Source organism: Geotrypetes seraphini, chromosome 6 (assembly GCF_902459505.1).
Source record: "Geotrypetes seraphini chromosome 6, aGeoSer1.1, whole genome shotgun sequence".
Classification (NCBI taxonomy): Eukaryota; Metazoa; Chordata; class Amphibia; order Gymnophiona; family Dermophiidae; genus Geotrypetes; species Geotrypetes seraphini.
The window spans coordinates 199,211,585-199,238,933 of NC_047089.1; the positions used below are offsets into that span (position 1 = coordinate 199,211,585).

Below are 27,349 nucleotides of genomic sequence, written 5' to 3' on the forward strand. Positions count from 1 at the left end.
TATCCTCCTGGTCCAAGCATTTGTCTTCATCTGGTCAGTGCATCTGTCGAAGGAGAACCCTTGTGCCACCACCACTGCTAACAGATGCTGAGGACCCTGGGCAGCTCAAGATCATTCTAGATCAGGCTCACAAAATCTGGTGTGAATCCTGGTATTAGGGGTCCCTCTGACCTGGGCTCCATGGCACCCACATTACTGCACTTTTTAAATACAGATTCAGAGGGTCCTGGAAGGGGTCTCTACCCCTGGGGATGCACCTCCTGCGGATCCCCAGACCTTGAGGACTCAGAGGAGGCTGAGCTCGAGACTCTCACCCCTTTCCTGCTCGTTCCATCACACAAGGGACATGGATGCTTCTCGGATGGCCATCCAACACAAACCTGTACAAACCTGGCATGATATAGGGCTAAAAAGGCCTGAGGAGTTAATCTGTCAATTTTGAGCAAAATCATCATTTTGAGCCAAACAGGGCCTTCAGCCCCTCCCACTGCATCCCAAGATACATTGGGAGGGGGAAGCCCCATCATTTACAGCGCACGGCCCTGTAGACAGGAGGGAGTGAGTGTCCCTCCTGCCGTTTGCTCTTCCAAAGGTATGGGGGAGGTTCCAGAGATGCGGAAGGAGGGGCCCAAGAATGTAGGGGGGGGATGTGGGGATGAGGAGATGTCAGGGCATGTTGGGGGAGGTCTGGGGTGTTGGAAGGATGTGGGTGATGTCAGGAAGATGTAGGTGATGTCAGCGGGAGGTCCAGCATGTCGGGAGAATGTGGGGGATGTCAAGGGATGTCAGAGGAAGTGTGTAGGGCTCCACGGTTCAACTTATCCTGGCGGGAGGGGGGGGGGGGAATCCAAATCAGCTGAGCTGCCAGGAATCCTCAAAATTTTCTCAGCAGATAGGGATTCCTTCTGCCACGATCAGACAACGTAGTTGGTGGGTATGTCTACAAAACTTGCTTTTATACGTTTTGTGCGTGGACGTTTTTATTTTTGAAAATGGGCAAAAAAGGTAGATGTCCTAAGGACTAAAACTTATACCTAGCTCATTTTCAAACATAAAAGATAGACGATTGGCAGCTTTGAAAATGGACATTTTTCCTGCTGGCTGTCCATCTTCAGCAGATATCAAAAGTTCACTGAAAGCTGAATTGCAAGCTAGACCAGAGACTGACATCCATTCTGGAAGACTTAAGAGTCTTTCGCTGTTACCATTTGGCTTCCTGAAGAAATTTTGAAACGTGGCACGTCGAGGCCATAGAACTATACACAAAAGATAAGTGCTTTTCCAATAATACAATCTTTCAAGTCATGTACATATAAAAGTGTGTTAAGGTGGAAGTTTTGCAATGATTGGGGGCTGAAGTTTTTTGGGAATTTTCTGTCCCCTTTGTCCTCCATGTCTCTGAGCACAATCTACCCACTGATTAAAGAATAAGGAATGTGAAGTTCTAAGAGGATTTTTAAAAAGTTACAGCAATTACACTAGCGTGTTTTTTGTTTATTTTCTTGAATTTTTTTCACGATGTTTGATTTTTGAAGTTATTTTCCTCCTGTGTAGTTTTGACTTAGACATCTTCAGACTTAGGCACATTTTTTATTATGCCCCTCAGTATCTGTGATTAGTACTGAGAGGTGACTTCAATTTCCTCTTTTTTTTTTTCTTCACATCGCTCATCATAATTAAACACTTGTCTTTAAGTAAAATTCCTATCTTGTTGACCCCCACAGCCAGTCAGGTTTTTAGGATATCAGCTAAGAATACATATGAGAACAATGTATGCAAATTTATTTCATGCATATTCATTGGGGAAATCCTGAAAACCTGTTGCCTGTGGGATCACCGGGACAGGTTTTGGAAGCCTGGTTTTATTATTTCTCTTTTGAATGCTGACAGCCTAGCCTATAAACATCAGTCAGTCCTCACAGAAACAAGTTCCAGTCAACACTTCCGCCTTCTACTACAAATACATTCTTGAGACCTGCAGAAGTTGTGCAACTCCTTAGGCAAACATATTTGCTCATGCAGAGACAAGAATAAAAAGGCGCGCTCTCCTTGTTTCTTCTCAGTCTGTGAGGAGATAGTATCAGGGGAGTGAACTTATACCAAGCTGTAACACAAAACACCTTAATTCCTGAAGACATTAATAGTACTTCTAACTCCATCACCCTACCTGAAATGCATCTTCAGTTACTCCATCTCACTTGCATCTTGTTACTGGTTGAGCAGAAAGGTAAGAGAAATTTTGTTCTGTATTACTTCTCATATGGGGACAAAGCACTAATTTATGACTATGGCTGCTGATGCTCCAGAATCAATGCATCTCGTCTGACATGCTGACTTGCTCCATCACTAACAGACTGTCCTTTCCACCTTCCCTGTAATAAGAACAGGAAACTAGAAGTCAAGTGACTGTCAGAGATTTGTGCGCTCAATGCCTGAACTTCTACTGGCTCTGTATGACCAAAAACCTTACGTCCTTTCTTGCTGTTTGTTTACCCAGCTGTAGTCCAGTAATAATTAAACAACTACAGCAAGGGGAAAGGGGATTTGAATTTAGCTTATACATTTCTTAATCATTCGAGATGCATTATATTCAGATACTGTTGTATTTATTCTCATCTGATGAGACAAATGCATTTTTATGTTCGATAATTAAGAAAGGGTACTGAGATAAAAGTCAAACTACAGTCCCAGAGATAGATATCACACGATGGATCTTCTGAAAATAAATAAATAAATAGCTTTTAACCCGGATTATTTTTTGTTCACTTCTATTCATTAATCACTTGTACCTAATGCCCAAAGCAATATACAGTCAAAACTGCCATCAGTGCAATGAAACAATACTGATATTCAGTTTCCTGTTTAGTTTATATAAAGGCCCGCCATATTATTTAATGAGTTGATTGGACTATAGGTCTTTGAAGTATTAATCGAAGGGTCTATTATGTCGTTCATCTTTGTTGACCATTTATTATCTACAAGAAATTTCCAGTTATATTGTTGCTCTCCTCTGGAATAAGTGTGACATGGTCTGTAAAGGAGAAAAATAGCTTCTTCTGATTTTGCAAGAAATTGAAATTGACTTTTTAAGCAATATTTTGATAATGAAGGATAAAGGAGTGCTTTTATATATATTGTTATATTATTTGACTGTTACTAGATGCTTTGTATCATGAGCCATTCAGCTTATACAAGAGAGATATAAAATAAATCAAATCTAAAATTAACATACATCACATAATTAAACACATATTAAAATCAAACCCCAGAAATTTCAGAAAGAGAAATTACTTATTTATATTATACTTCCCCCTTCCCCCCCAAGAGCATCAGAGCTAGTTCTTCTGTAGTCAGCAATAAAAAAAAGCCTAACACGGCTTCTTAAAAATCAGCTGCCCTCTGCTTTTTTCCTGCATTATGTCTTTATTAAATTCCTGACCACTTTCTAAGATAGAGTTCCTTCTGGAGATAATGAAACTCTGAAGGAATCTTTTACTAGAAAATGAGGTTCAGCTAAATGGGTCACTTGGTCTTTTCTGCCATCATCTGTGAATATAGGTATGTTAGACAGATTGTGAGCCCACCGGGACAGATAGGGAAAATACTTGAGTACCTGAATGTAAAACCGATTATATAAACCTTGATATGCAGTATATAAACACCTAACAAACTCGAAACTTTGATTGGCATTTCTCTGATGCTTGGGCTGTGTGCAGCTTTGTTCCCGAGTTGTTCAATGATTAGCTCTCCCCTTTGTGGGGAAGTGGTTTCCAGCCTATTTGCATAATTAATAACTCGATGGATTAAACCAGTAGCTCCAGGGCTAAAAACAGAGCAAACAGCATTCCTAGTTCCTTTCAACACAAAATGGAACAGCTTGCGAACCAAACAGCTAAACAAAAGAAAAAATAAATATCTGAGTATGTTAGGGAAAAAAAAACTACAAACATACTCAGAGATATTCAGCACAAAACCAATTTCTTTTTAGATCTGTAATTCATTAAGTTGCTAGGACTGGAGCATGAGTCAATGGCACCTAAGAAGAAGAAGAATGTTAGAAAATAGTGCACACATTTGCCAATCTGATAAAGAGGTGTAGAATGCCAGACTCCCTGATTCCCATTGTCCCACGAGTACCTCATGACATCAAAATGCAGCCAGCACAAGCTTATCAGTTCCTTCAATGTTACTGCACCTCATCCTCTAGGTCAGGGGTGTCAAAGTTCCTCCTCGAGAGCCGCAATCCAGTCGGGTTTTCAGAATTTCCCCAATGAATATGCATGAGATCTATTTGCATGCACTGCTTTCATTGTATGCTAATAGATCTCATACATATTCATTGGGGAAATATTGAAAACCCGACTGGATTGCAGCCCTCGAGGAGGGACTTTGACACCCCTACTCTAGGTACAAGAGGGGGAAAGTTAGCAGGAATTACAGCTCACATGATCAGCTTCCTAGTCCTCAGATGAAATGCTGCCTGCAAAAACTTCAAAGTGCTCTGAGCTCTTCAACAACAACAACAAAAAACGGTCTGTAGTATAAATTAGGGAACAAGTAGGAAGAAACATTTCCCTTTTTTACTCACTTATGAAGCTGTTGTGTGGATCAGACTCCAAAATTAATACAAAAAAAATTTTCCCCTGTCCCTTCCAAAATTGTAGTTTCCACGAGAAATTTCAAGGATTATCATTTTCTTTATTTCTTTGGCTATTTAAGGAAAGTGGCCTAGTAGTAGAGCTGCTGCCTCAGCACCCAGAGGTTATGGGATTAAATCCCAGCACTGCTTCCCTGCACAAGCCACTTAATCTTCTATTGCCTCAGGTACAAAAAAAGTATCTGTATATATGTAAACTGCTTTGAATGTATAACCACAAAAAAGCAGTATACAGTAGGGCCCGGATTCTGTATAGGACGCCAGTCCCGGGTGTCCTATACAGAATTGGGCCTACTTTGCATTCGTACGACATGCATGTTTCTTGCCTTGTTAACATTTATTGTACTTCATCTATTAAACTCAATAAAAATTTTTGAACTAAAAAAAAGAATTGGGCCTACACCCGCCCAAAGTTAACCCGATTCTGTAACCGACGTCCATGTTACAGACGCTCAGAATCGGGTTTAACATGCTCAACCCCCCTCCCCGGACCCCCCAACGGCGCCAGTAAAGATCGCCGGCAGGAGGGTGCCCAACTCCTCCTGCTGGACCCCCCCAACGCCCCCCTAAGATCGCCGGCAAGAAGGTACTCAACCCTTCCTGCCAACATAACCCACCCCCCCACCCCCCGATGATTGCAGCAGGAGGGTACCCAATTCCTCCTGCCGGACCCCCCAACGGCCCTCCCGAAAATCGTGGCAGGAAGGTACTCAACTCCTCCTGCCGATCCCCCCAACGGTCCTCCTGAAGATCGTGGCAGGAGAGTACCTAACCTCTCTTGCCGGCCCATCCCTAAGATCGCCGGCAGGAGGGTGCCCAACCCCTCCTGCCGAACCCCCCCAACGATCCCCCCTACCCTGGAACCCCCTCTGGGCTTACCTGCAAGTTGGACCGGACGGCTCCTCACACGATCGGCCAGCAGGCCCGCCTCCATCCAAATGATGCTGGCCCGTCCCTCCCCTGCCCAACCCACAGGATCCTAGGGCCTGATTGGCCCAAGCGCCTAAGGTCTCTCCTATAGCAGGAGGGGACTTAGGCGCCTGGACCAATCAGGCCTAGGATCCAGTGGGTTGGGCAAGGGGAGGGGTGGGCTTGCTTCATTTGGATGGAGGCGGGCCTGCAGGCCGGATGTGCGAGGAGCCATCCTGTCCAACTTGCAGGTAAGCCCAAAGGGGGGTTCCGGGGTGGGGGGTTCATTGGGAGGGTCAGGCAGGAACTGTTGGGCACCCTCCTGCAACGATCTTCGGGAGGGCCGATGGGGGGGTCAGCAGGAGGGGTTGGGTACCCTCCTGCCGCTATTGTCAAGGGGGTGGGTTCTGTCGGCAGGAAGGGTTGAGCACCTTCCTGCCGGCGATTGTCGGGGGGTGGGTTCTGTCAGCAGGAGGGGTTGGGCACTCTCCTGCTGCGATCGCTGGGGGGAGGGGAGACTTGCTGCCGTAGCTGCAGCCACTATACTAATCACGGCAGGGAGATCCTTGCCACGATTAGGTACAGCGGCCGCATCTACTTGCCATGTAGGCCAGCATTTTGCTAGCCTACATTGTAAGCATCTCCTGTTCTGCTCGGGAGACGCATAGGGCCGCCTAGGTTCACTTAAGGCTATCGCATAGCCTTAGGCAAGCTTAGGCGGGCTTGCGGGCCTCTCTAGGCTCCCTGGAGGCACCTTCAATATAGGCGGCCTGCCTGGAGAGCATTTTTTTTTTTAGAAAAATTGCCTCCCGATTTGCTGATTAGACAGCTGTAGGACGCCTACAGCTGCCTACAATTGGGAGCACTTTGCAGAATCAGGGCCTATATGTCCCATTCCCTTTCCCTTTTCAGCACACTCAAAATGTTCTTCTTTTATTTTTAAGAGCTCCTTTTACAAAGCTGTGTTAAGCTTTTTTTATCACCAGCCGCAGTGATATTACTCCAATGCTCATATGATTCCTATGAGCATCAGAGCTAATACCGCCGCAGCTGACTGTGGCTTCTTAAAGGGGGGAGGGGTAAATTCTTTATTGCCAAACAAGTCAGATTTCCCAATCAAAGTTCCTCTAATAGCGTATTTTAAGCAGTTTTTTTTCACACAAGTAGAGAGAAAAAATGGGGGAATAAAACCCCTAAATGGACAAGATTGATTTGCTTAATGTATGTTTCTTTCAGAGTAATCTGAAACACATTAACGAAATACAGAAAAAATATATTTTGCAGCTTTCTAATGCCAAGTATCTCAAATGGAGTAATATTGTATGTAATAGATAGTAATGTGGTGAATTTATTTATTTACTTAGGTATTTATATACCGCTTATCAAGGTGATCTAGGCAGTTTATAATCAGGTACTCAAGCATTTTCTCCATCTGTCTCCGGTGGGCTCACAAATATATCTAATGTACCTAGTAAATTCCTGTATGATCAGCCAATCTGCTCAACAAGGTGGCCAGAATAGTACCTGCCACTCCATGTAGCTTACTCTATACTCTGTTTAAAGTGTGAAGGCCACTTATTTTGCTTCTCTTTTGCCTTTATGTTTATCCCACATGTTTTTGAGTTCTTTCACTGATTTTGTCCTCACTAATTCTACCAAAGGATATGCCAAGCATACATCACCTTCTCCATGAAAAAGTATTTCCTAATGTTACTCCTAAATCTACCTCCTTGCAATCTAGTCTTCTAGTTCTACCATTTCCCCTTCTCTAAAAAAGATTTGTTTGTATAGTAATACCTTTCAAATATTCAAATCTTCTCTGTCCCTCCATTCCTCTAGGGAGGTTACTTAAATCAGTCTTGGATTACCCCTTTGCCAGTCAGGTTTTCAGGATGCCCATTGCCCACAATGAATATGCATTAAAGAGATTTGCATATAATGGAGGCAGTGAATGCAAATCAATCTCATGCATATTCATTGTGGATAGCTTGAAAACCTGATTGGCAAGGGGGTATTCCATGATCAATTTGGGAAACATTGATCTAGGGCAGGGGTAGACAATTACGGTCCTCGAGATGGATTTGCATGCACTGCCTCCTTGAGATGCAAATCTATCTCATGCATATTTATTGTGGCTATCCTGAAAACCTGACCTGGCTCCGGCTCTCGAGGACCGGAATTGCCTACCCCTGATCTAGGGTATATATATCCTATCATATGTCTTGTGACTCAAACTCTAAACCAGTGGTTCCCAAACCCGTCCTGGGGGACCCCCAGCCAGTCAGGTTTTCATGATATCCCTAATGAATATGCATAAGAGAGATTTGCATACCTGTCACTTCCATTATATGCAAATTTCTCTCATACATATTCATTAGGGATATCTTGAAAACCTGACTGGTTTGGGAACCACTGCTCTAAACCCTTTTTGTTGCTTCCCTGACTAAAAAGCATGCACTTTTGGCTATCAGAAATATTTGATGCTGTTATAGGTTTTTTGCTGCTAGAAATGCTAGGCATTGCTAGGCTGAGTGTTTTGTTTTGTTTTGTTATATGACTTTACAAGTATTTTTGGTCTCTGATTCTTCAGTTAGTACCTTTCCCCAAAGTTCTTACAAAATGGAATCAAATGGACAGTACAGGTCATTTAGGGGCATAATTATCAACATGGGCTACTATTAAGATATGTTATTTTACCACCAACTTGTGCTAATTTAGCACAGATCCCATTTTATGCAGTGAGACCTAATAAATGGGGCTAACCATTAAAAAAACAAACAAACCATGTGAATGTTAACCCACATTGATAACTCCCCCCCCTAACTGTTGAAGATCACTTTGTGTTTCTTAGAGATATCCACTTGATAGCACATATTCTGTTTGTGCAGGTGGCTAAAAAATGATTAGAAACAGCAAAAGAGCAGAACTCAGATGAAATATTTCAAAGCTATTTCCTTATTAAAAGAAATAGTTCTTCTAGGCTCTGCTCCTTTGTTGCTTTGGACTGTTGCAGATCTGAATTGCCTCTCTGATGAGTGTTAAAAAAAAGTGCATGAATATGCATATATACTATGGGACAGGAACCTGGCTAGGCCTAGTTGCCCCTCTGAATCCCAGTCTCAGAGTTTGAATAAAGGTAGTGGAACACAGCTTTCAGTGCCTCCCAAGAACTGCACACTGAGATTCCCTGGTTGAATAAGGCAAAACACTTTAATGGTAAACAAACTTCAAACACAATTGCAGAAATGGCATGAGCAAAAAGAAAAAGGCTTCTATGAATTCAGTTCATTCTTATTAGGAAACAAGTAAGTTCCACTTTAGCACAAGCCGTGCTTTTAGACTTTGCCAAGTCCATAAACAAAAGTCCAAAACTTTTCCTTCTGGCCTCACTCTGGGGCCTAACAAAACAGTGCAACAGTCAAACACTTCTCCTTTGAAGAACACTCTCCCTGGCTCTGGTTGTGGCCCTGTTGGGTAGAGCCGAATCCCCAACAGGCTGGGAGGAGATAGGCCTGTACAACACAGGTGTTGCCGCCCTCCCAAAAGACCGGCTCTACCAAAAGACAGGTTTTACTTCTTCACCCTCAAGCACAACTCAGAGCAGTGCACAAGCAGCTCCAAAAATAAAACACAAAAACTCAAAACTTTCAGCTACTGGTTTCTACAGTTCCTGGGGTGGCTAGAACCCCGCAATGTCCCCAGCATAATCCTCAGGCAGGCTTTAAAACAAAAGGCCAAAATGCAAAACTCCAGTGAGGAAAAAACTGCTTGGCTTAACAGCCTACTCACAGTCCATCTGCTGTTCTCCACAGTCAGGCAAAACATAGTCCTCATGGCACTCCATATCATAGTCCTCAGGCTGGGCTTCTTAGACTGGTTTGGTATGGCTGGCTTCCAGTTCCTCCATTTCCCAGTCCTCAGAGAAACTGCCTTCTGCTGGCCCTGGTTCAGCTGGAAGGACTGGCTTCCTTCCCAACATACGTTCAGATGCTTGTTCCAGCGGTCTCTCCCCTCTGTCTGACAAGGAAAGCTCAGTAAATGGGAGCCCCGACAACCAGCCACAACCCCTCCTAGCAGGGATAGACAAATTCTTAAAGAGCCCTCTTAAAGGGTTCTCCTCTTAAAGGATCAAAAGTATAACCGGGCAACTACAGACCTGTGAGTCTTACGTCTGTCCCTGGAAAGATGGTTGAAGCACTGATTAAAGATAGCATAATCCGGCACTTGGATACACACGACCTGATGAGAACATAAGAAGTTGCCTCCGCTGAGGCAGACCAGAGGTCCATCTCGCCCAGCGGTCCGCTCTCGCGGCGGCCCATCAGGCCCACTGCCTGAACAGTGGTCTGAGAGCCAGTCAGCATGGCTTCAGGAAAGGGAAATCATGTTTGACGAATTTACTTCAATTTTTTGAGACCGTGAACAAACAAATTGATAGTAGAGAACCAGTGGACATAATATACATGGACTTCCAGAAAGCGTTCAATAAGGTTCCACATGAAAGACTTCTCAAGAAACTACAAAGCCATGGAATAGAGGGAGGTATACTAAGATGGATAGGTAAATGGCTGAAGAACAGAAAGCAGAGAGTGGGCATAAATGAGAAGTTCTCAGACTGGGAGAAAGTGACTAGCAGTGTGCCCCAGGGCCCGGTACTTGGGCCCATCTTATTTAATATTTTCATCAATGACCTAGAAGAAGGAATATCCAGTGAGATCATCAAGTTTGCAGATGACACGAAGCTATGCCGGGCAATCAGATCGCAGAAGGATAGCGAGGAACTCCAGAGTGACTTGTGTCTGTTAGAGAAATGGGCGAAGAAATGGCAGATGAAGTTTAATGTGGAAAGTGCAAAGTAATGCATCTAGGCAGAAAGAACAAGGAACACGAGTATAGAATGTCAGTTGCAACTCTGGGTAAGAGCGAACAGGAAAAGGACCTGGGTGTACTGATAGATAGGACCCTGAAACTGTCGGCACAATGCGCGGCAGCGGCAAAGAAAGCAAATAGAATGTTAGGCATGATAAAGAAAGGAATCACGAGAAGATCGGAGAAAGTTATAATGCCGCTATATAGAGCAATGGTCAGACCACACTTGGAATACTGTGTCCAACATTGGTCTCCCAACCTAAAGAAGGATATAAAACTGCTGGAGAGGGTGCAGAGACGAGCAACGAAGCTAATAAAAGGTATGGAGAACTTGGAATACGAGGAACGACTTAAGAGACTGGGATTGTTCTCCCTTGAGAAAAGGAGACTGTGAGGAGATATGATCGAGACTTTCAAAATACTGAAAGGAATCGACAAAATAGAGCAGGAAAAAAAAATTATTTACAATGTCCAATGTGACACGGACTGAAGCTAAGGGGGGACAAGTCTAGGATAAATATTAGGAAGTTCCACTTCACGCAACGAGTGGTGGACACTTGGAATGCTCTCCCAGAGGAGGTTATTGCGGAATCCACCGTTCTAGGATTTAAAAGCAAACTAGATGCACATCTCCTTACAAGAGGCATAGAGGGATATGGGTGACTAAAATTACACCAGCTGTACACCTGGCTGGGCCTCCGTGTGTGCGGATCGCCAGACTTGATGGACCGAAGGTCTGATCCGGAGATGGTAGTTCTTATATTCTTATGTTCTCAATGTCAGCCTGAGCTCTGGACACTCTTAAAGGGACGGGCTCCTTTCTAAAGTTGTGCACAGGATTTCTAAACTGTTCAGGATGTTTCCTATACCTGGTAACAGGGTTTTTAATGGGTCTTACAGGGACTTTCTCCCTGTTTCTAGTAGGGCCAGCCAGATTCCTGTCACAATACTGTACCTACAATTACAGGAAAAAATTAATTTGATCACATCACTCCATTATTGAAGTTGGCACACTGGTTCCGGATAAAATATTAACATATAAGATTCTACTTCTGGTTTTCAAGATACGTTCTAATCAGTTTCCACCATATTTGGACAACTATCTAGTACCTTATTCACCTTCTCGTACATTACGTTCCTTCCAGGAAAAACTTTTCGTAGTTCCTTCTGCAAGATAAGTTATATATGCATCCAATAGAGATTGTATTTTCTCAGTTAATGGTCAAGTTTGGGGGGAAAAAAAAAAAATCTAATTTTTTGTGTTTTAAAACATTATTACAAGCTTTTATTGTTTATGGATGCATTTGGCTAATACTTTATAAATTCACAGTGATCAACCTGAATTTAAGAGCACAAAATCAGCTTTTACATTATTATTTCATTTACTTTACTATTAATTTTGTATTTCTATCTTTTTATTCCATTTTATTTTAGTTTTGTAGAATTAAATGTAAACCACAAAGATGTTTTGCCAATGTGGTATGTCAAATGCTAAATAAACTTGGAAGCTTGGATATACAGTACAGTCTAAACAAAATAGTATATACTGTATAATGAACCATTGAAGAGGAAGAAAAGCCATCTGCCACAATATATCAGTTGAAAAACTGGGGATTGTTAATCACAAATCTTATTTAAGAGCTACTGAAAAAGATATTAAATCATTTACTCAGAGCACTTGGGAGATCTGCTGTCAGCATCTACATTTTTAAACTTATAATTGGGTATGACATATCTTTTACAAGGGCAAAATTTAAAAAATGGCCTTCCAGACCAATTTATACCTACAAATTAATGCCCATACATGCAATTTACACATGCAAAAAATTTCTAACAGATATACAATGTACCCATTAAAAACAAGAACATGAGAATATCCATATCGGGTCAGACCAATGGTGCATCTAAGCCTAGACTTTCCCCATGTTTATATTAATAGTAGATTATGGACTTTTCTTCCAGGAACTTGGCCAAATCTTTTTTAAACCAAGATACACTGACTGCAGTTACCACATCCTCAGTTCCGGAGCTGATTTGTTGAGTGAAAAATTCAAAAAATCCAAAACAAATTTTTTTTTTTTTTTTGGGGGGGGAGGGCATGCACATTCCCAGATCTGAAAACCTCTGCCCCAAAAAGGCATTGCACTGTCACCATAGCTGGCTCATGCAGATTGGTCTCCCAGAGTATTAATAGAAAAATATGATAAGACATAAAAGTAAACAAATAAGATTTGACATTGAAATAAAACATTTTTGTTGTTCAAATATAGTAGAAATGTAGGGGCCCTTTTTTCAAACTATGGTAAAAAGTATCCTTAGTGGGTCTTTCACTCATGTTAAGGCCATTTTTACCATAACAGTTGGTTATTGTATATTGCTATTGCACCTTCCTTTTCTGTACTTTCTATTAAAACAATAAAACTTATTGAACTAAAAAAAATGGCCAAATTTACTATTTTTGATATTAATGCCCATGTGCTAATTTTACCATTAGCGAAGTTATTAAGCGGGGTTACAACAATAACCCATGTTATTTGCCCTAACATAGTGTTAAGTAAAAGCCCCTTTGTTACATAGTAATAAGATGCAAAACAGACAATGTTCAAAGTCATCAGCAATGTCAGAGGCAAAACAAACTGGCAGCTCTATCGAACAAGCAATGAAATGTATTCATTGAATTATCACCTACAAGTTGAATACCGAAGCAACAGAAGGTAGACATTACCTTTACTGGCTACAGTGATTTGGCATGAATGACATTGATGACAACAGTAGCAAGCAAAACAAAGAAAATATAAATACTGATCAGCTAACTAACTGCCCATGGAGAATGAATGTACTGACGTCTTAAAGGAAGTCAAATCAAAATTGTTGACACCATCCTACATGTATTTGATGATGCTAATACTTGACAGAGATCCTTCTTCATTGATGGACCTGGTAGCACAGGCAAGATCTTTATCTACAAGACAATTTTGTGGACAAAATTGCAATATGAAATGCATGGCCTTCACCAGAATTGTGTCCATGCTACTTCCTAAAGGATGAACTTCACACAAGACCTTTGGACTCAAAGCACTGCTCACATCACAATCAATTTCAGACTTCAAACCTGGATCAACTAAAGCCACAGAACTTGCCAAAGTTGACATTTTCCTAGTGGATGAAGCACCTACGTTTCCAAAATATGGACTCTATAATATAGATCACCTGCTCTGCGCCATTGCAAATCCAAATTTACCATTTGGAGGTTTCTAGGAGTAGAAACCCCAAGTCATCTGATGTGAACTACTAGACATATCAGTCAAAAGAAGTGACCTCTGGTGCCACTTCACTTACTTTTTGCTAAAAAAAAAAAAAATTAAAAAAAAATGCATGTCGACCCAGAAATCTCCTGAAGCTTGGAAATGGAGAATTATACATAAATGCCATGGACAAAATTAAACTACTGAAGACATTCTTTCTAATGGCAGTCTCTTGATGAAGTCTATGGAAATTGCCTCGTGTGATAAATCTAGCTCTCCTCCTAGCTTCATCACAGGATTAACTAGGAAGAGCAGTAAACTCCTATGCAGGAGAGCTGACCAGGTTGGCTCTGCCAAGTATGATAGCGCTGACCTCCCTTGCACCAAGATTGATGAGACAGACAGTGACTGCCAGGGAGAGTTCAGGCCAGCTGCAGGTCACTCTACCAAGCCTGCTGTTAGATCACATAAGACCTCAAGAGCCAGGAAAATACATCTCCCAGAAGGACAGAGAACTAGCAGGAAACTGCCACGTGAGTAGACACAGCTGCAGAGGGAGCTTTCTTCCCCCTCTTCAGAGCAGGGAGGGGTGGCTTGGAGCCTGTTAAAACGAGGCAGCTGAGGACTAGAGAGGAGGATCAGAAAGGCTGGAAATGTGAGCCTGAGAGGCAGCACAACTTAGCTCCCCAGCTGAATGCTGATGAGCTGGGACAAGACTGTGAGATGGTGGACATTTCAGAGGTGACTGAACCCACCAGTGAGAGACAGTTGGAAAGCTGGGAACCCATGGATATTGGTATGCCAAGTATTCCTAATGAGAGATTGGAAGCCATGGACACAAGCTAAAAGGTTGGAAATGTTATGATATTTTGGATTCTTACCTGTTTTTGAAAGCTTTGGGACTGAGTTTATTTTGTGTGCAGAATTGTCTAACTTTCCAGAGTTAGGCTCTGAGGAATTCCTTCACACTGTTGGCTTGAACTGCTTGAACATTTGCAAACTACGGAGCCTTTTTGTTTGCTCTCCTCTCCACACAGCTGGAGGCTAATTATCTGGTGATAAGCTACTGCAGGGAACGTCAGCCACAGACGAGCTCTGTTTGGTATAAGTTCCCTAGCTGCAGTCAGTCTGTGTCAGAGTTCCAACTTTGGCAGTTTACTTTTGGGTTTTTGAAAAGTTTTATTTTCATGCAACAAGAACCTTATATATTTTTCTCTACTGCTCCTTCATAGGAAAAGAGTAATGCTGAACTTATCTTTGCCCTTTTAAGGCTGATGAAGATGACTGAATTGCAGAGACTGAAGTCCAGCCACAATTCTAGTTTGTGTTTTTTTCCTTTGGATTTTTGAAATAAGAAACCATTCTAATGTCTGTGAAGGCAGTGTGGCCAGGTTGGCCCAGCATTGTATGTTTTGGTTTCTGAATGAATGTGTTGGAAAGTATTACAGCATACTGATAACATCAGAGCAACCTGACTCAGGGTCAGGAATAAAAGTTTATCTTTATTTTTTGACCTTTCTTGGTGGATATGATTTTCCTTGCCTGCTTTTACTGTGTTCATTTACCTGATGCTTTCACTCTAGGCCAGTGCCTAGGGAGCCTGAAAGATTCCCTAGCTGAAGGGACCGTGCTGGGAGCAGTATCAGTCGCTGTGAACTGGGCTCACTGCTCTTATCAGGAGCTCAAGTTTCAACACTCGCCACTCAAAACTATGAAGCCATGAAAGACCGAGCTATACTCATATCATTAAACAAACATGTCAGTCAGATCAATGCTAGATCAGTTACCTGGAGAGCACAAAGTCTATGAAAATTCTGATTCAAAGACCAACCAGAACAAGCACTCCAATTCATACCAGAATTTCTAAACTCCATCGACATTGCCAATTTGCCACTACATGAGCTAAAGTTGGAAAAAAAACCACAATCATCATGCAACTGCGCAACTTAGATATCTTAAAAGGACTCTGCAATGAACCAGGCTAATTGTTACTGGCCTCTGCAACAAAATCATCAAAACCAACATCATCACTGGAAAACAATCAGACCAACAAGTACACATTACACCTTAGACTCAAGTAAAGGCCAACTTGAATGTACAATGACATCAGTTTTCTATAAGACCAGCATTCGCAATGATCATGCACAAAACCCAAGGACAAACATTGGTGTCGACCTCTGTATATATGTCTTCATGTATTGAATGCTATATGTTGCCTTTTCTCAAGTCAAGAGACAAAGCTGTTTGAAAGTCAGTTACCACCAGAGAATCCACATCATATCCATAATGTTGTATGGAAAGAAGTGGTAAACAGTGTGCAAGTTAACCCAAATATAATGCATATCAAAATCAACCATAAACAAACCAGTTAAAAATAATGGGTACACAGTCTCTGTCTCCATCACCTCTTCTGGGAGACTGTTCCATGCATCTACCACCCTTTCTGTAAAAAAGTATTTCCTTAGATTACTTATGAGCCTATCACCTCTTAATTTCATCCTATGCCCTCTCATTCCAGAGCTTCCTTTCAAATGAAAGAAACTCAATTCAAGCCTTTTGGTAACATAGGTATTTAATTGTCTCTGTCATACATATATCCCCTCTCTTGCCTTTCCTCCAAAGTATAAATATCGAGATCTTTAAATCTGTCCCCATATGCCTTATGACGAAGACCACGCACCATTTTAGTAGCCTTTCTCTGGACCGACTCCATCTTTTTTATATCTTTTTGAAGGTGCGGCTTCCAAAATTGTACATAATATTCTAAATGAGATCTCACCAAAGTCTTATACAGGGGCATCAATACCTCTTCCTATGCACCCTAGTATCCTTCTAGCTTTTGCTGTGACCTTTTCAACCTGTTTGGCCACCTTAAGATCATCACATACAATTACACCCATGTTCTTCACCCCCTAAACTGTATTGTTCCCTTGGGTTTTTGCAGCCCAAATGCATGACCTTGCATTTCTTAGCATTACATTTTAGCTACCAAATTTCAGACCATTCTTCAAAGATTCGCTTGATTCTTACCTAACTCTTAAAGACCAGATTAATTCCTTAGTCAAAAAATTCTTCTTCAGATTAAGATCAATCAGACATGTTCTAAGTCAAACTAGTTTCAGGATCGTTGTACAAACTCTTTTGCTCCCATATTTGGACTACTGCAATTCCCTGTATTCTGGAATCATAGCGAAGGGATACATGAGACTGCAGTTACTCCAGAACACAGTAGCTAGGTTAATCTTTAGACTGACTCATTTCAAAAAAGCTAGTCTGCCATTGAGGGAATTACACTGGTTGCCAATTTAAAAAAGACCACAGTTCTAGATTGCATGCATAGTCTATAAGGCAATATAAGGAAAAAATTCAATGGGACTAGTGGCTGATACAAATGTTACCAACTCCTTTTACAATTCAAAAGCAACACAATGATTCAAACTGGCCTTTACATCTCCCCAACAAATTCTCCGGAAAAAAGGTTATTTAAATCCACCTTTGAATTTCTAGGTCCCAAATTATAGAATGACTACCACTCTGTCTGTGCCAGGCCTCTTCATATTACCATTTCAGGAAAATGCTAAAAACATATATCTTCTCTTTGTAACCCTCAAGAACAGAATTCTTCTACTCTGCTATATTCTTTTATAACGTCCATAAAAATAAAGTCAAATCAGAACCTCTACAACAGAGCAAAAATCCAAACAAAAGAGATGTGAAGCAGAGATGTCACTAACCAAGATATTTTTGATTTGTAGATCTTTATTGGGTCATTAATCAATCTAGACTCTGAACTCAACACAGCCAGTGTTTCAAGGCACCGCGTACCTGTTTCAAGAGTCAATGTCTTCTTGGGACCCTCAATATGTCTCAATTAGCTCATATGTAGAAATCAAATATAACTAGGTGGTATATAAAAACTGAATTACCAACAGGTGAAAGACAAAGTAAAAGATAACAGCACTCAAAAATGTGTCTCTGTGACACAGTTTTTATACAGCACCGCTAATAATGATTTTGTGAATGGTGCCTAAGTGTGATTGACACACGGCCGGTTTATTTTCTTTTTAGGCATCATTTATAGAATCAGCCCCTTAGTGTACATGTAAGAGATCCATTGAGCTAGTTGTTGCCATTTTATTAATGAGTCTTAATGACACTGGGTGAAAACCTTGCAGTTAACGGTATTTCTAGGCATTTTCATTTAACGGAATTCAAGTTGTTAATCACTGTTCCAGAAGTCTGCTTATCTGTGTATAAGTGAATGTTTCAAAGTTATGACGCAGTGTGTCACACATTCCTAAGTATGACTTTAGGATGATATTGTTCATTGACTGGCAGAATATGGGCCTTCCACAGGTTTACTAATTTGTCCTTGATTTCCTATTTAGTATAAGAACAATGAACTCATTTTCTGTACTAGTTAATATCTTTCTTTACTTACTCACAAGCTCATAGGAAAAATGGGAAAGAATTGAGCGAGTCTATGAGGCCCAATCTTGGCTGTGTCACTGTCATCATATAACTGATCATTTTATAGTATACATCATTCTAATTGATGTCATTGGCCCAGGAAGAGGGGGGATGTAATATAGTTACTATACTCTTTTGCCTGCAAAGTTCTGGTGTCTTCAGTTCATGAAAAATGTTTCATCATGTTTTCAAAATCCCAAACTTTCATTAACTAAATATTGTAAAGATTGATTTATTTGTATAATTAGGGGAAAACATGCATATCCGGGGAGGGAGGAGGGGGATATGTCTTGGTATTTGTTAAGAAATGTAGAAGGGTTGATTACAAGTATTTTTATGAGGTGTTTGTAAATTGGTAAGTGGGTGTGAGAAAATAAGTCTTGTCTTTATTCTATTAAGTATATTGAGCTGTAATGATAATAATTTATGTAAATGCATCATCTTTTGTGCACACTTGAAGTTTTCAAAATGAATAAAGAATTTAAAAAAAAAAATGTTTTCCAAAATCCCCCTTTTTTTAAACTTCTACTTTGGTCCCTGGGAAACTTCCTGTGTTTGCAGATACTATACTGAGTCATACTCAGATTAAACAAACAAACAAAAAAAAGTTTTCAACACAATTAAAGACCAGATTCAGTAAATTGGTGTCCAGAGCTATTCTATATGGAGCCCCCTGAGTTGTGTGCCCTTTATAGAACAGTGTGTAGCTTTGATTCCCACTCCCAAATCTGGGTGCCAGGGCTTACCCTTGATAAAGCCAGGTGTAATTCCTAGTGCCCAATTTGGGCATACATCCATGACATCTATAACAGTGTGCACAAATTTCCGGAACAATCCTGACCTACCTGTGGCCATACCCCCTTTTGAGTTGTACACTATGGGATTAGGGCACATAGTTTTATAGAATAGCACATAGCAATATGCAAGGAAATCCAAATAGGTGCTAATTACCATTAATAAATTATTGTTAGTGCCCAGTTATTGATGCTAATTGACTCATTATCTAATTTAGTTGTGCATTCATCTCAGGATCGCACCCAAATTTGGGCATGCAAATTTGAGTGTCCTTTGTAGAATCCGCATATAAGACGGAGGAATAGCCGACCCCATCACCCCATATTTCAAAAAAACTCCACTGGCTACCGATTGAGGCCAGAATTATCTTAAAGTTTGGGTGTCTATGTAACAAGACACTTTTCAGCACCTCACCCACCTACTTCCTGAGACACTCTGTCCTACAGGTTAAACCCTGCCTCTCTCGCAAACCATTATTATTCGCTTTCCCGAACCCCAAGGGATGCCAATTCAAAAGATTCCTAGATAGAACACTATCCTTTCAAGCAGGCATCTGGAACAACACCACCCTAAGTGACTTCCTCCTGAATTCCCCGACATACCAATCTTTCAGAAAAGCTCTTAAAACCCACCTATTCGACAAATTTGTCTAAATTTCCAACTTCCACTCAATGACTAACCCCCCAACTCACCCCTTCTTCCTTTTTACCCTCTATCTATTCCCACCCCAAACCCATGCTGTATTATCCCGATACATCTGCACTCTTCTCAAACCTGGAACTGTAACTGTTTCAGTACCATGTAATAATACTGTATACCATCTTGAACTGAAAAGGTATGACGGGATATAACTAAAGCTATTATTATTAGTATTTAGCACAATGGCCTAGGAACCAGGGAAGCCAGGATTTGAGTTTACATAACATAACATCGTGCTTATAAACTGTAATAACCAGAAGTTTAACGTGGTTAACTAAAAATTAATAATAAAATAATATAAAAGACACCTAGAACTATTTGGCCAAATACTTTGAGAAAAGAAAGGTTTTCAACAGGGTTCTAAAATGTTGTAAGAACAAGCACTATGTAGCAGCGCTCAAAATTCTTTGTTGTAGGAAGCTGATAGTCCTTGTAATTTTGGGCAAGCTGGATCAGGACTAAAGAATGGCAAATAGGGTGGCTGCCCAAGGTATCAAGTGTTAAGGAGCACAAGGAAACTCCTTTCCTCTAACTCCCATCCTTCCGTCCTTCATTCTTCACTATCCCCACTTTCCCATGCTGAATAAGAACATAATAATTGCTGGGTCAGACCAATTACTGGGTCAGACCAATGGTCCATCAAGCCCAGTAGCCTGTCCTCACAGTGATCAATCCAGGTCACCAGTACCTGGCAAAAAAACCCAAAGAGAAGCAAAATTCCATGCTACCAATCTAGGGCAAGCAGTGGCTTCCCCCCTGTCTTTCTCAATGGTTTTCTTCATTCTTTAATAACAGGAGTTTTTGCTTATCTACAGGAGGTGAACACTCAAACTTTTTCAATCTAGATTGTGGCGTGCCTCCAGGATCTTCACTTTCAGCAAGTTATTTAATTTATTCACCAATTGGTAAAATACTTTCAGAACTACCCATACTCAATCCCCCTCCCACCATTCATTCCTATAGGCTGGCAACAGAGATCTGTTTAATCTAACATCATCCCTTTCCACCTTGGGGCCAAATCTTGTGATAAGAGCTGTGAGATTTGGTTTCATGGCAGGAAATGTCAGATTTGACATGTCTCCTACTGCTGGCCAATAGGGATGCACAGAGAGAGGGGAATTGAGTTGGGTAATCCCATGTAGTCTGCCAAGGCTGAGAAGAAAAGGGAAAGTAGAAAATTGAGAGAAGGAGGGAGTTAGGGGAAAGATCTGGTGAAGGAGAAGCCAAGGTAAGAAGAGGGATAGCATTTGAAGAGAGGAAGGATGCAAGGAGCAATGAGCATTAGGAAAGAAGAGCCTCTTTAAAGGGACAAAGTGAGATGAAGTAATATCTTCAGGAGGGAAGAATTAAAAAGGGGTAAAGTGTGTCTGGAAAGAGGGGGTAAGAAGGATGAAGGCAGAGGAGAAGATAGAAGAGGGAATAGCATCTGTAAGGAGAAAGGCAACAGGTGTGATGAGGAATAGTGTCTATAGAGAGCATAAGAATAGCCTTACTTGGTCAGGCCAACGGTCCATCAAGCCCAATAGCCCGTTCTCATGGTGGCCAATCTAGGTCACTAGTACCTGACCAAAACCCAAAGAGTAGCAAACAGTGGCTTCCTCCATGTCTTTCTCAATAACAGACTTTTCCTCCAGGAAATTTTCCAGACCCTTCTAAAAACCAGCTATGAAGAAAGGTGTAAGAGGAAAAGGAGAAAAGACTGTCTTGAATGATTATTTCACACTGGGGAAAAAATATTAGATAAGATACTAGTTAAAAGTATTTAATACTATAAGACCTGTGTGCAGACTAGGCATCTGCTTTTCTTTACAGAATAGGCATAAAATAAGCACCATAATCAGTGTTTTAAGTGGATCCCTTGTTAGAAAACTGCCTTCAATATGTGGATATTTCACTTTGGCTTGCTCCCTTATCCACCTCAAATTCTTCTGTCCTGATGCACAATGTGTAATTAAGCTCTGGAATTCATTACCAGAGAATTTGGTAAAAGTGGTTAGCATAGTAGGTTTTAAAGGGGTTTGGACAATGTCTTAAAATGCATAAACCATTACTAAGATAGGCTTGGAAAAATCCACTGCTTATTCCTGGGAAAAGCAGAAAAAATCTGTTTTACTCTTTTGGGATTACCAGGTACTCGTGACCTGGATTGGCCACTGGTAGATATTAGACTTGATGGACCTTTGGTCAGTCCCAATACAATTATGCTTATGTTCTTATGGTCTCTTGGTCTCCCTCACCCTATCTTGACTGACAGATTATTGGGCCCTGATAGGTCCTGAGGAGAACTGCTGCTCTATGCCACTCTCTCCTCACCCTCACAATTAAAACAAATGCAATTTTTTTTTTTTTTTTTGGGGGGGAACATGTATCTCTGTGGGTTGGAGAGCAGGGGAGTAATTATGAATGTCTGCCCCAGGTGCAGTGGTCTCAGCTCTGTAAACAAGTCACTTCCTTAATAATAAAATAACACCTATTAAAGGTAACCCATATTGATAACTACAGTCCTTAATGGTAGCCCACATCGATAACTATGACCCTTAATGGTAGCCCACCTTGATAACTTTCCCACTTAGTGGTAAAATAACATGTCTTAACAGTAGCCTATATTGATAACTATCCCCTTAATGATTCTTACAGGTTCAGTTGGAAAAACAAGCCATTCATAACAGACGTTCATAATTACATATATATATATACATACACACATATATATTACATACATATTACATATATATATATATATATATATATATATATATATATATATATATATATATATATATATATATATATATATACAGTACATATATATGTAATTATGAACGTCTGTTGTGAATGGCTTGTTTTTCCAACTGAACCTGTAAGAATCATTAAGGGGATAGTTATCAATATTTTTATCTGAATATGACTCAGGAAAGAACCCAGGACGATATTTACCAAACCTGAAGAAAGGTTTGAACCAGTAAGAATAGCCTTACTGGATCAAACCAATGGTCCATCTAGCCCAGTATCCCGTCTTCACAGAGGCCAATCCAAGTCACAAGTACCTGGCAGAAACCCAAAGAGTAGCAAAATTTCATGTCACCGATCCAGGACAAGCAGTGGCTTCCCCCATGTCTGTCTCAACAGCAGTTCATGGATTTTTCCTCCAGGAACTTATCCAAACCTTTTTAAAACCAGCTACATTAACTGCTCTTATCACATCCTCTGGCAACGCATTCCAGAACTTAACTATTCTCTGAGTGAAAAAATATTTCCTCCTATTGGTTTTAAAGTATTACTCTGTAACTTCATTGAGTGTCACCTTGATGCAGTATAAGAATAGCCTTACTGGATCAGACCAATGATCCATCTAGCCCAGTATCCCAATGTAGCTTAGATGCCAGAAATTTGTAGAACATACAGCATCTGAGGAATCCAAATCCCTTATGCATTTGCTTTCCAGTCAGTTCCAGATAGGAAGTAACTGTGTATAATACTGAAGGAGTCTAATACACTTTTAATAATATTTCACATTGATGTGTAGGTCTCCACTAAGACTGAGTATCAGTACCACCAAAGGACAATGGTTATGATATCAGAAAATATTAGTGACTGCCACATACCTCAGCAAAATCTTATGTATTCTTTCTTACTGAGAACATGCAATAAATATATTTGGGAGGTGGCAAACTGAATTAGGTATAATATAAAATGAGGAATAGCCCTTAGAGAAAAATGAATACTTTTCTTTGGGAGGCACCAAGACATAGGTCACATTTTTGAGAGGAGTGCAGATTTGAATTTTCAGGCGGTAGATAGTGATAAAATTTTTACTGATGCTCCTTGGTTTAATGGTGAAGGGGAGATAGCTATTCTTACTGTTTTAGCACAAGGTGTTATAGGACAGGCTTTCCAACTTAGGCCCTCATTTACAAAAGCGTGTTAAGCATTTTAGCGTGAATTTAGCGTGCACTAAATAAACACATGCACTAACTGTTTCACGTATTTAGCACGTACTAATATTTAGCATGTGCTAAAAAGCTTAGCTCACCTTTGTAAAAGACGGGTTTAGTCATTGCATCTCAAAAATGATAAAAGGGATTGGACGACTTCTTTATGAGGAAAGGCTAAAAATGGTAAGGATCTTCAGCTTGGAGAAGAGATGGCTAAAGGGAGATATGATAGAGGTCTTTAAGATAATAATAATAGCTTTATTATTATCCCGTCATAACTTTCATTTCGAGATAGTGTACAATAAGAGGTATTGAAAACAGTGAGTTGACATCGGTTGGGCTTGGAAAGGGGTAAGTGGGCAGTTATATGGTTGGGGAGTGTAGTGGGTGGCAGGGGGAACGTGTAAGAAGAGATGTGTGTTGAACCATTTTAGAGGTTCAGAAAATTTGTTGAATAAGTGTGTTTTTAGTGATTTTCTGAATGTGTTGTATGTTAGTGAATTCAGGATTAGGTTGCTCAGGGTGTTGTTCCATATCCCTGCTTGGAAGGTGAGAATCCTGTTGAGGAATCTTTTGAATCGGCATCCTTTGGGGGAGGGGAATGTAAACAGAAGCGTTCCTCATTGGAAGCGGAGTTTGTCCAGTAGGATGAAGTGTTTCAGGAGGTAGGTGGGAGCGGTGCCGAATAGAGTCATGTTGCAGAGGCAGCCGAATTTGAAGAATATTCTGACCCCGATGGGTAGCCAGTGAAGTTTCTTGTAATATGGGGTGATGTGTTCAGATTTTTTTTTTTTTTTTTTTATGTTTAAATCTGTTTTATTAAATTTTCAAAATACACCTGCGTACAAATAGAAGCTAAATAATATGCAATGCACAAACCTCACCCCCAAAACCAACCCCCCTCTCCCCCCCTCCCCCCCACCCCTCCCAAAGGAATAAACAGTCACTGCAATAAACAACAAGTCAATATCAGTCCAGGAAACGTGCTCGCACTGTGGGTGACATAGTAGAACAAAAAGGCCTCCAACATTGAAGAAATAAAGCACCCCGCTTAGAGTGAAGATCAGGAATGGCCTGACGCTTGTAACCCACCAAGTAGATCATCTGAATCCGCCAGTGAGAAACAGTTGGTGTTTGCGGAGACAACCAGCATTGTAAGATAGTTTTTATACCTATAAAGATGACTTGTCGTACAAAGGCAGACATGCCCAGCCGAACCGGTACCAAAGAAAATTTCAAGGTAAAAAGAAAAGTAACTGTGGGAGTCCATGAGCAATTCCAAAGAGTCTGAATCAGGAGACCAATGCGCCGCCAGTAGGCCCTTATGCCAGGGCATAGCCAAAACATGTGTCCAAGGGTAGCCCTAGGAGCATGACACTTAGGACAGCACGCTGAGGAGCTAAGACTTGCTCTATAGGCGCGTACAGGAGCAAAGTAGGCTCGCACCAGAAACTTGTAATATTGTTCTCTCTCCACCGCAGCAACCGAAACAGTGGATCCCAATTTAAAACTCCGTTTTAACATAGTTGCGGTCACTGAAACTTGTAAATCCAGAGTCCAAGAACGTGCTAAGGCAGCATAGTCCAGCTCCCCGGCCAGTTCTTGAAGAAAACGATGGTGGAATCGAAGCGAGATGGGCTCCTGAGTGGTTAAGCCAAAAGATTTGGTTAGTTTGTCCTGCACATCCTCTGTTAAAGCTTGTTGAGGGAGAGACTGCACATAATGTAAGAGTTGACCATAACTGAACCAATCCTTGGCAGATAATAGGTGGGAGTCTATCAGCCACTGGAAAGGTTGCAACGTGCCATCGGGTGTCAAAATTTGAGACAGATAAAACACACCATTCCGTCTCCTCGAGGAAGAGGCGCCCCAACTTAAACCTGCAGGGAAATCCCCATTACCAAAAATGGGCAGACACGGCGTCACATCAAACCGGATGTGCAATTGGGTGCATACTTGTTTCCAGATTTTACGCACCGGAAATAGAAGGAAATCCCCATAGCGATGAGTACGCAAAGGTAAGTGAGGGACATGTATAAGATAACTAAAGTGAAATGGGGCATATGCAAGGCATTCTACCTCAGTTGCTGAAAAATAGGAAGTCCCGCAAAACCAATCATTCAGATGACGGAGTTGACAAGCAACATTCATTCGTCCCAAATGTAACAACCCCAGACCCCCCTGAGCTATGGGCAAAGAAAGAGTTTTGAGGGGAATCCGGGAACGTTTACCACCCCATAAGTAGCTGGAGAGGATTTTATGTAACACCCGAAGGTGTCGACGCTGCAGTAGCAAAGGTAAAGTCTGTAAAAGGTACAACCACTGGGGGATAATCATCATATTGTATAAGGCTATTTTACCCAAAAGAGTTAAAGGATAGGAGCGCCAGGCCCGGAGCCTCTGTCCCGTACGCGTAAGCAACGGTGCAACGTTGAGTGTATATAACTGAGATAAGTCTTGCGGGATCAGCACCCCAAGGTAACGTAAAGGTGCCGAAGCCCACTCTAAAGGGAAGGGCCCAATCCAAGAGTTTCTGACCTGCCCTTGCAGAGGGAGAACTAGGGATTTTTGTCTGTTCAAGGTAAGGCCAGAAAAAAGATGGAATTCGTCCAGGAGCTCAAGCGCCCAAGTTATAGATTGTTGAGGCCGGGCCAGTGTCAGCAAGAGATGTTCAGATTTTTTCAGGCCAAAGATTAGTCAAACAGACGTGTTCTGGATTAGCCTCAGTTTCTTGATAAGTTTGGTGAAGAAGGGGATGATGGCTACAGGTCTGTAGTTGGAAGTTGTGGATATGGGGTCTTTGCAGTTCTTTATAATCGGTGTGATAAGGATGTGGCCAAGGTTGATTGGGAATTCGTCATTTGCCATTAGTTGAGGGATCCAGTCATGGAGCATGGCCTTGAAGGGTGCTGATCTTATGATGATGGATGGGCAGTTATCTAGGCGGCAGAAGGTTTTGGCGTATTTATTATAGAGCTGGAGAAATAGGAACCAGTTAGGAATTTCGAAGTGGTTCCAGATCATGTCTGCTGGGACTGAGTCAGATTGAGGGGGGGAGGGGTTGGTGGAGGGGGGCTGGGTGGGATGTTTTGGAAGGAGGTTCTAAGATTGAGAACTTTTGACTTGAAGAAATGTGCAAAGTTCTCAGCAGTTGGCAGTTGAGTGGAGGAGGGTTATAAGAACATAAGAATTGCCACTGCTGGGTCTGACCAGTGGTCCATTGTGCCCAGCAGTCCGCTCCCATGGTGGCCCTTAGGTCAAAGACCAGTGCCCTAACTGAGTCTAGCCTTACCTGTGTATGTTTTGGCTCAGCAGGAACTTGTCTAACTTTGTTTTGAATCCCTGGAGGGGAATAGTGAGTTGATTAGTTTGAAGAGTTCTTTGATTTTGGTTGTGGAGGATTCTATTTTGTTGGAGTAAAAGTTGCGTCGTTTTTCCTTGGAGATTCTTTTGTATTCATGGATTGTGGATTTCCATGTTGCTTTATCCTTTTACATCTTCGATTTGTTCCAAATTCTTTCAAGTTGACGTGCTTTTCTTTTGATTATAGCTAGGTCTGCGTCGTACCACTCGTCAATTATGTATCGTATTTTTTGCCTTTTTTAGAGGAGCAATTTTGTCTAGGATTTGATTGCTGATGGTGTTCCAAGTTGTGTTGAAGTCATTTTCTGAGTCTGGGTTGGATAGTAGTTTAAAATGGCACCAGAATTCAATAGGACTGAGGGTGGGTCTGAAGTATGTTGCTGGGTTGTCTTTTCTGTGTTTTGTTG

General features: G+C 41.3%; 1 protein-coding gene across 1 annotated transcript in view; it reads left to right on the forward strand.

The window, feature by feature from the left end:
• Positions 1-2,046: 2,046 nt before the first annotated feature.
• The window catches only part of LOC117362637 (zinc metalloproteinase-disintegrin-like VLAIP-A), a 173,284-nt gene continuing 147,981 nt past the window's right edge, over positions 2,047-27,349 (forward strand). The window contains exon 1 of the mRNA XM_033949347.1: positions 2,047-2,227. Coding sequence (XP_033805238.1) covers positions 2,173-2,227 — 55 coding nt within the window. The 5' untranslated portion in view covers positions 2,047-2,172. The remainder of the gene's footprint in view (positions 2,228-27,349) is intronic.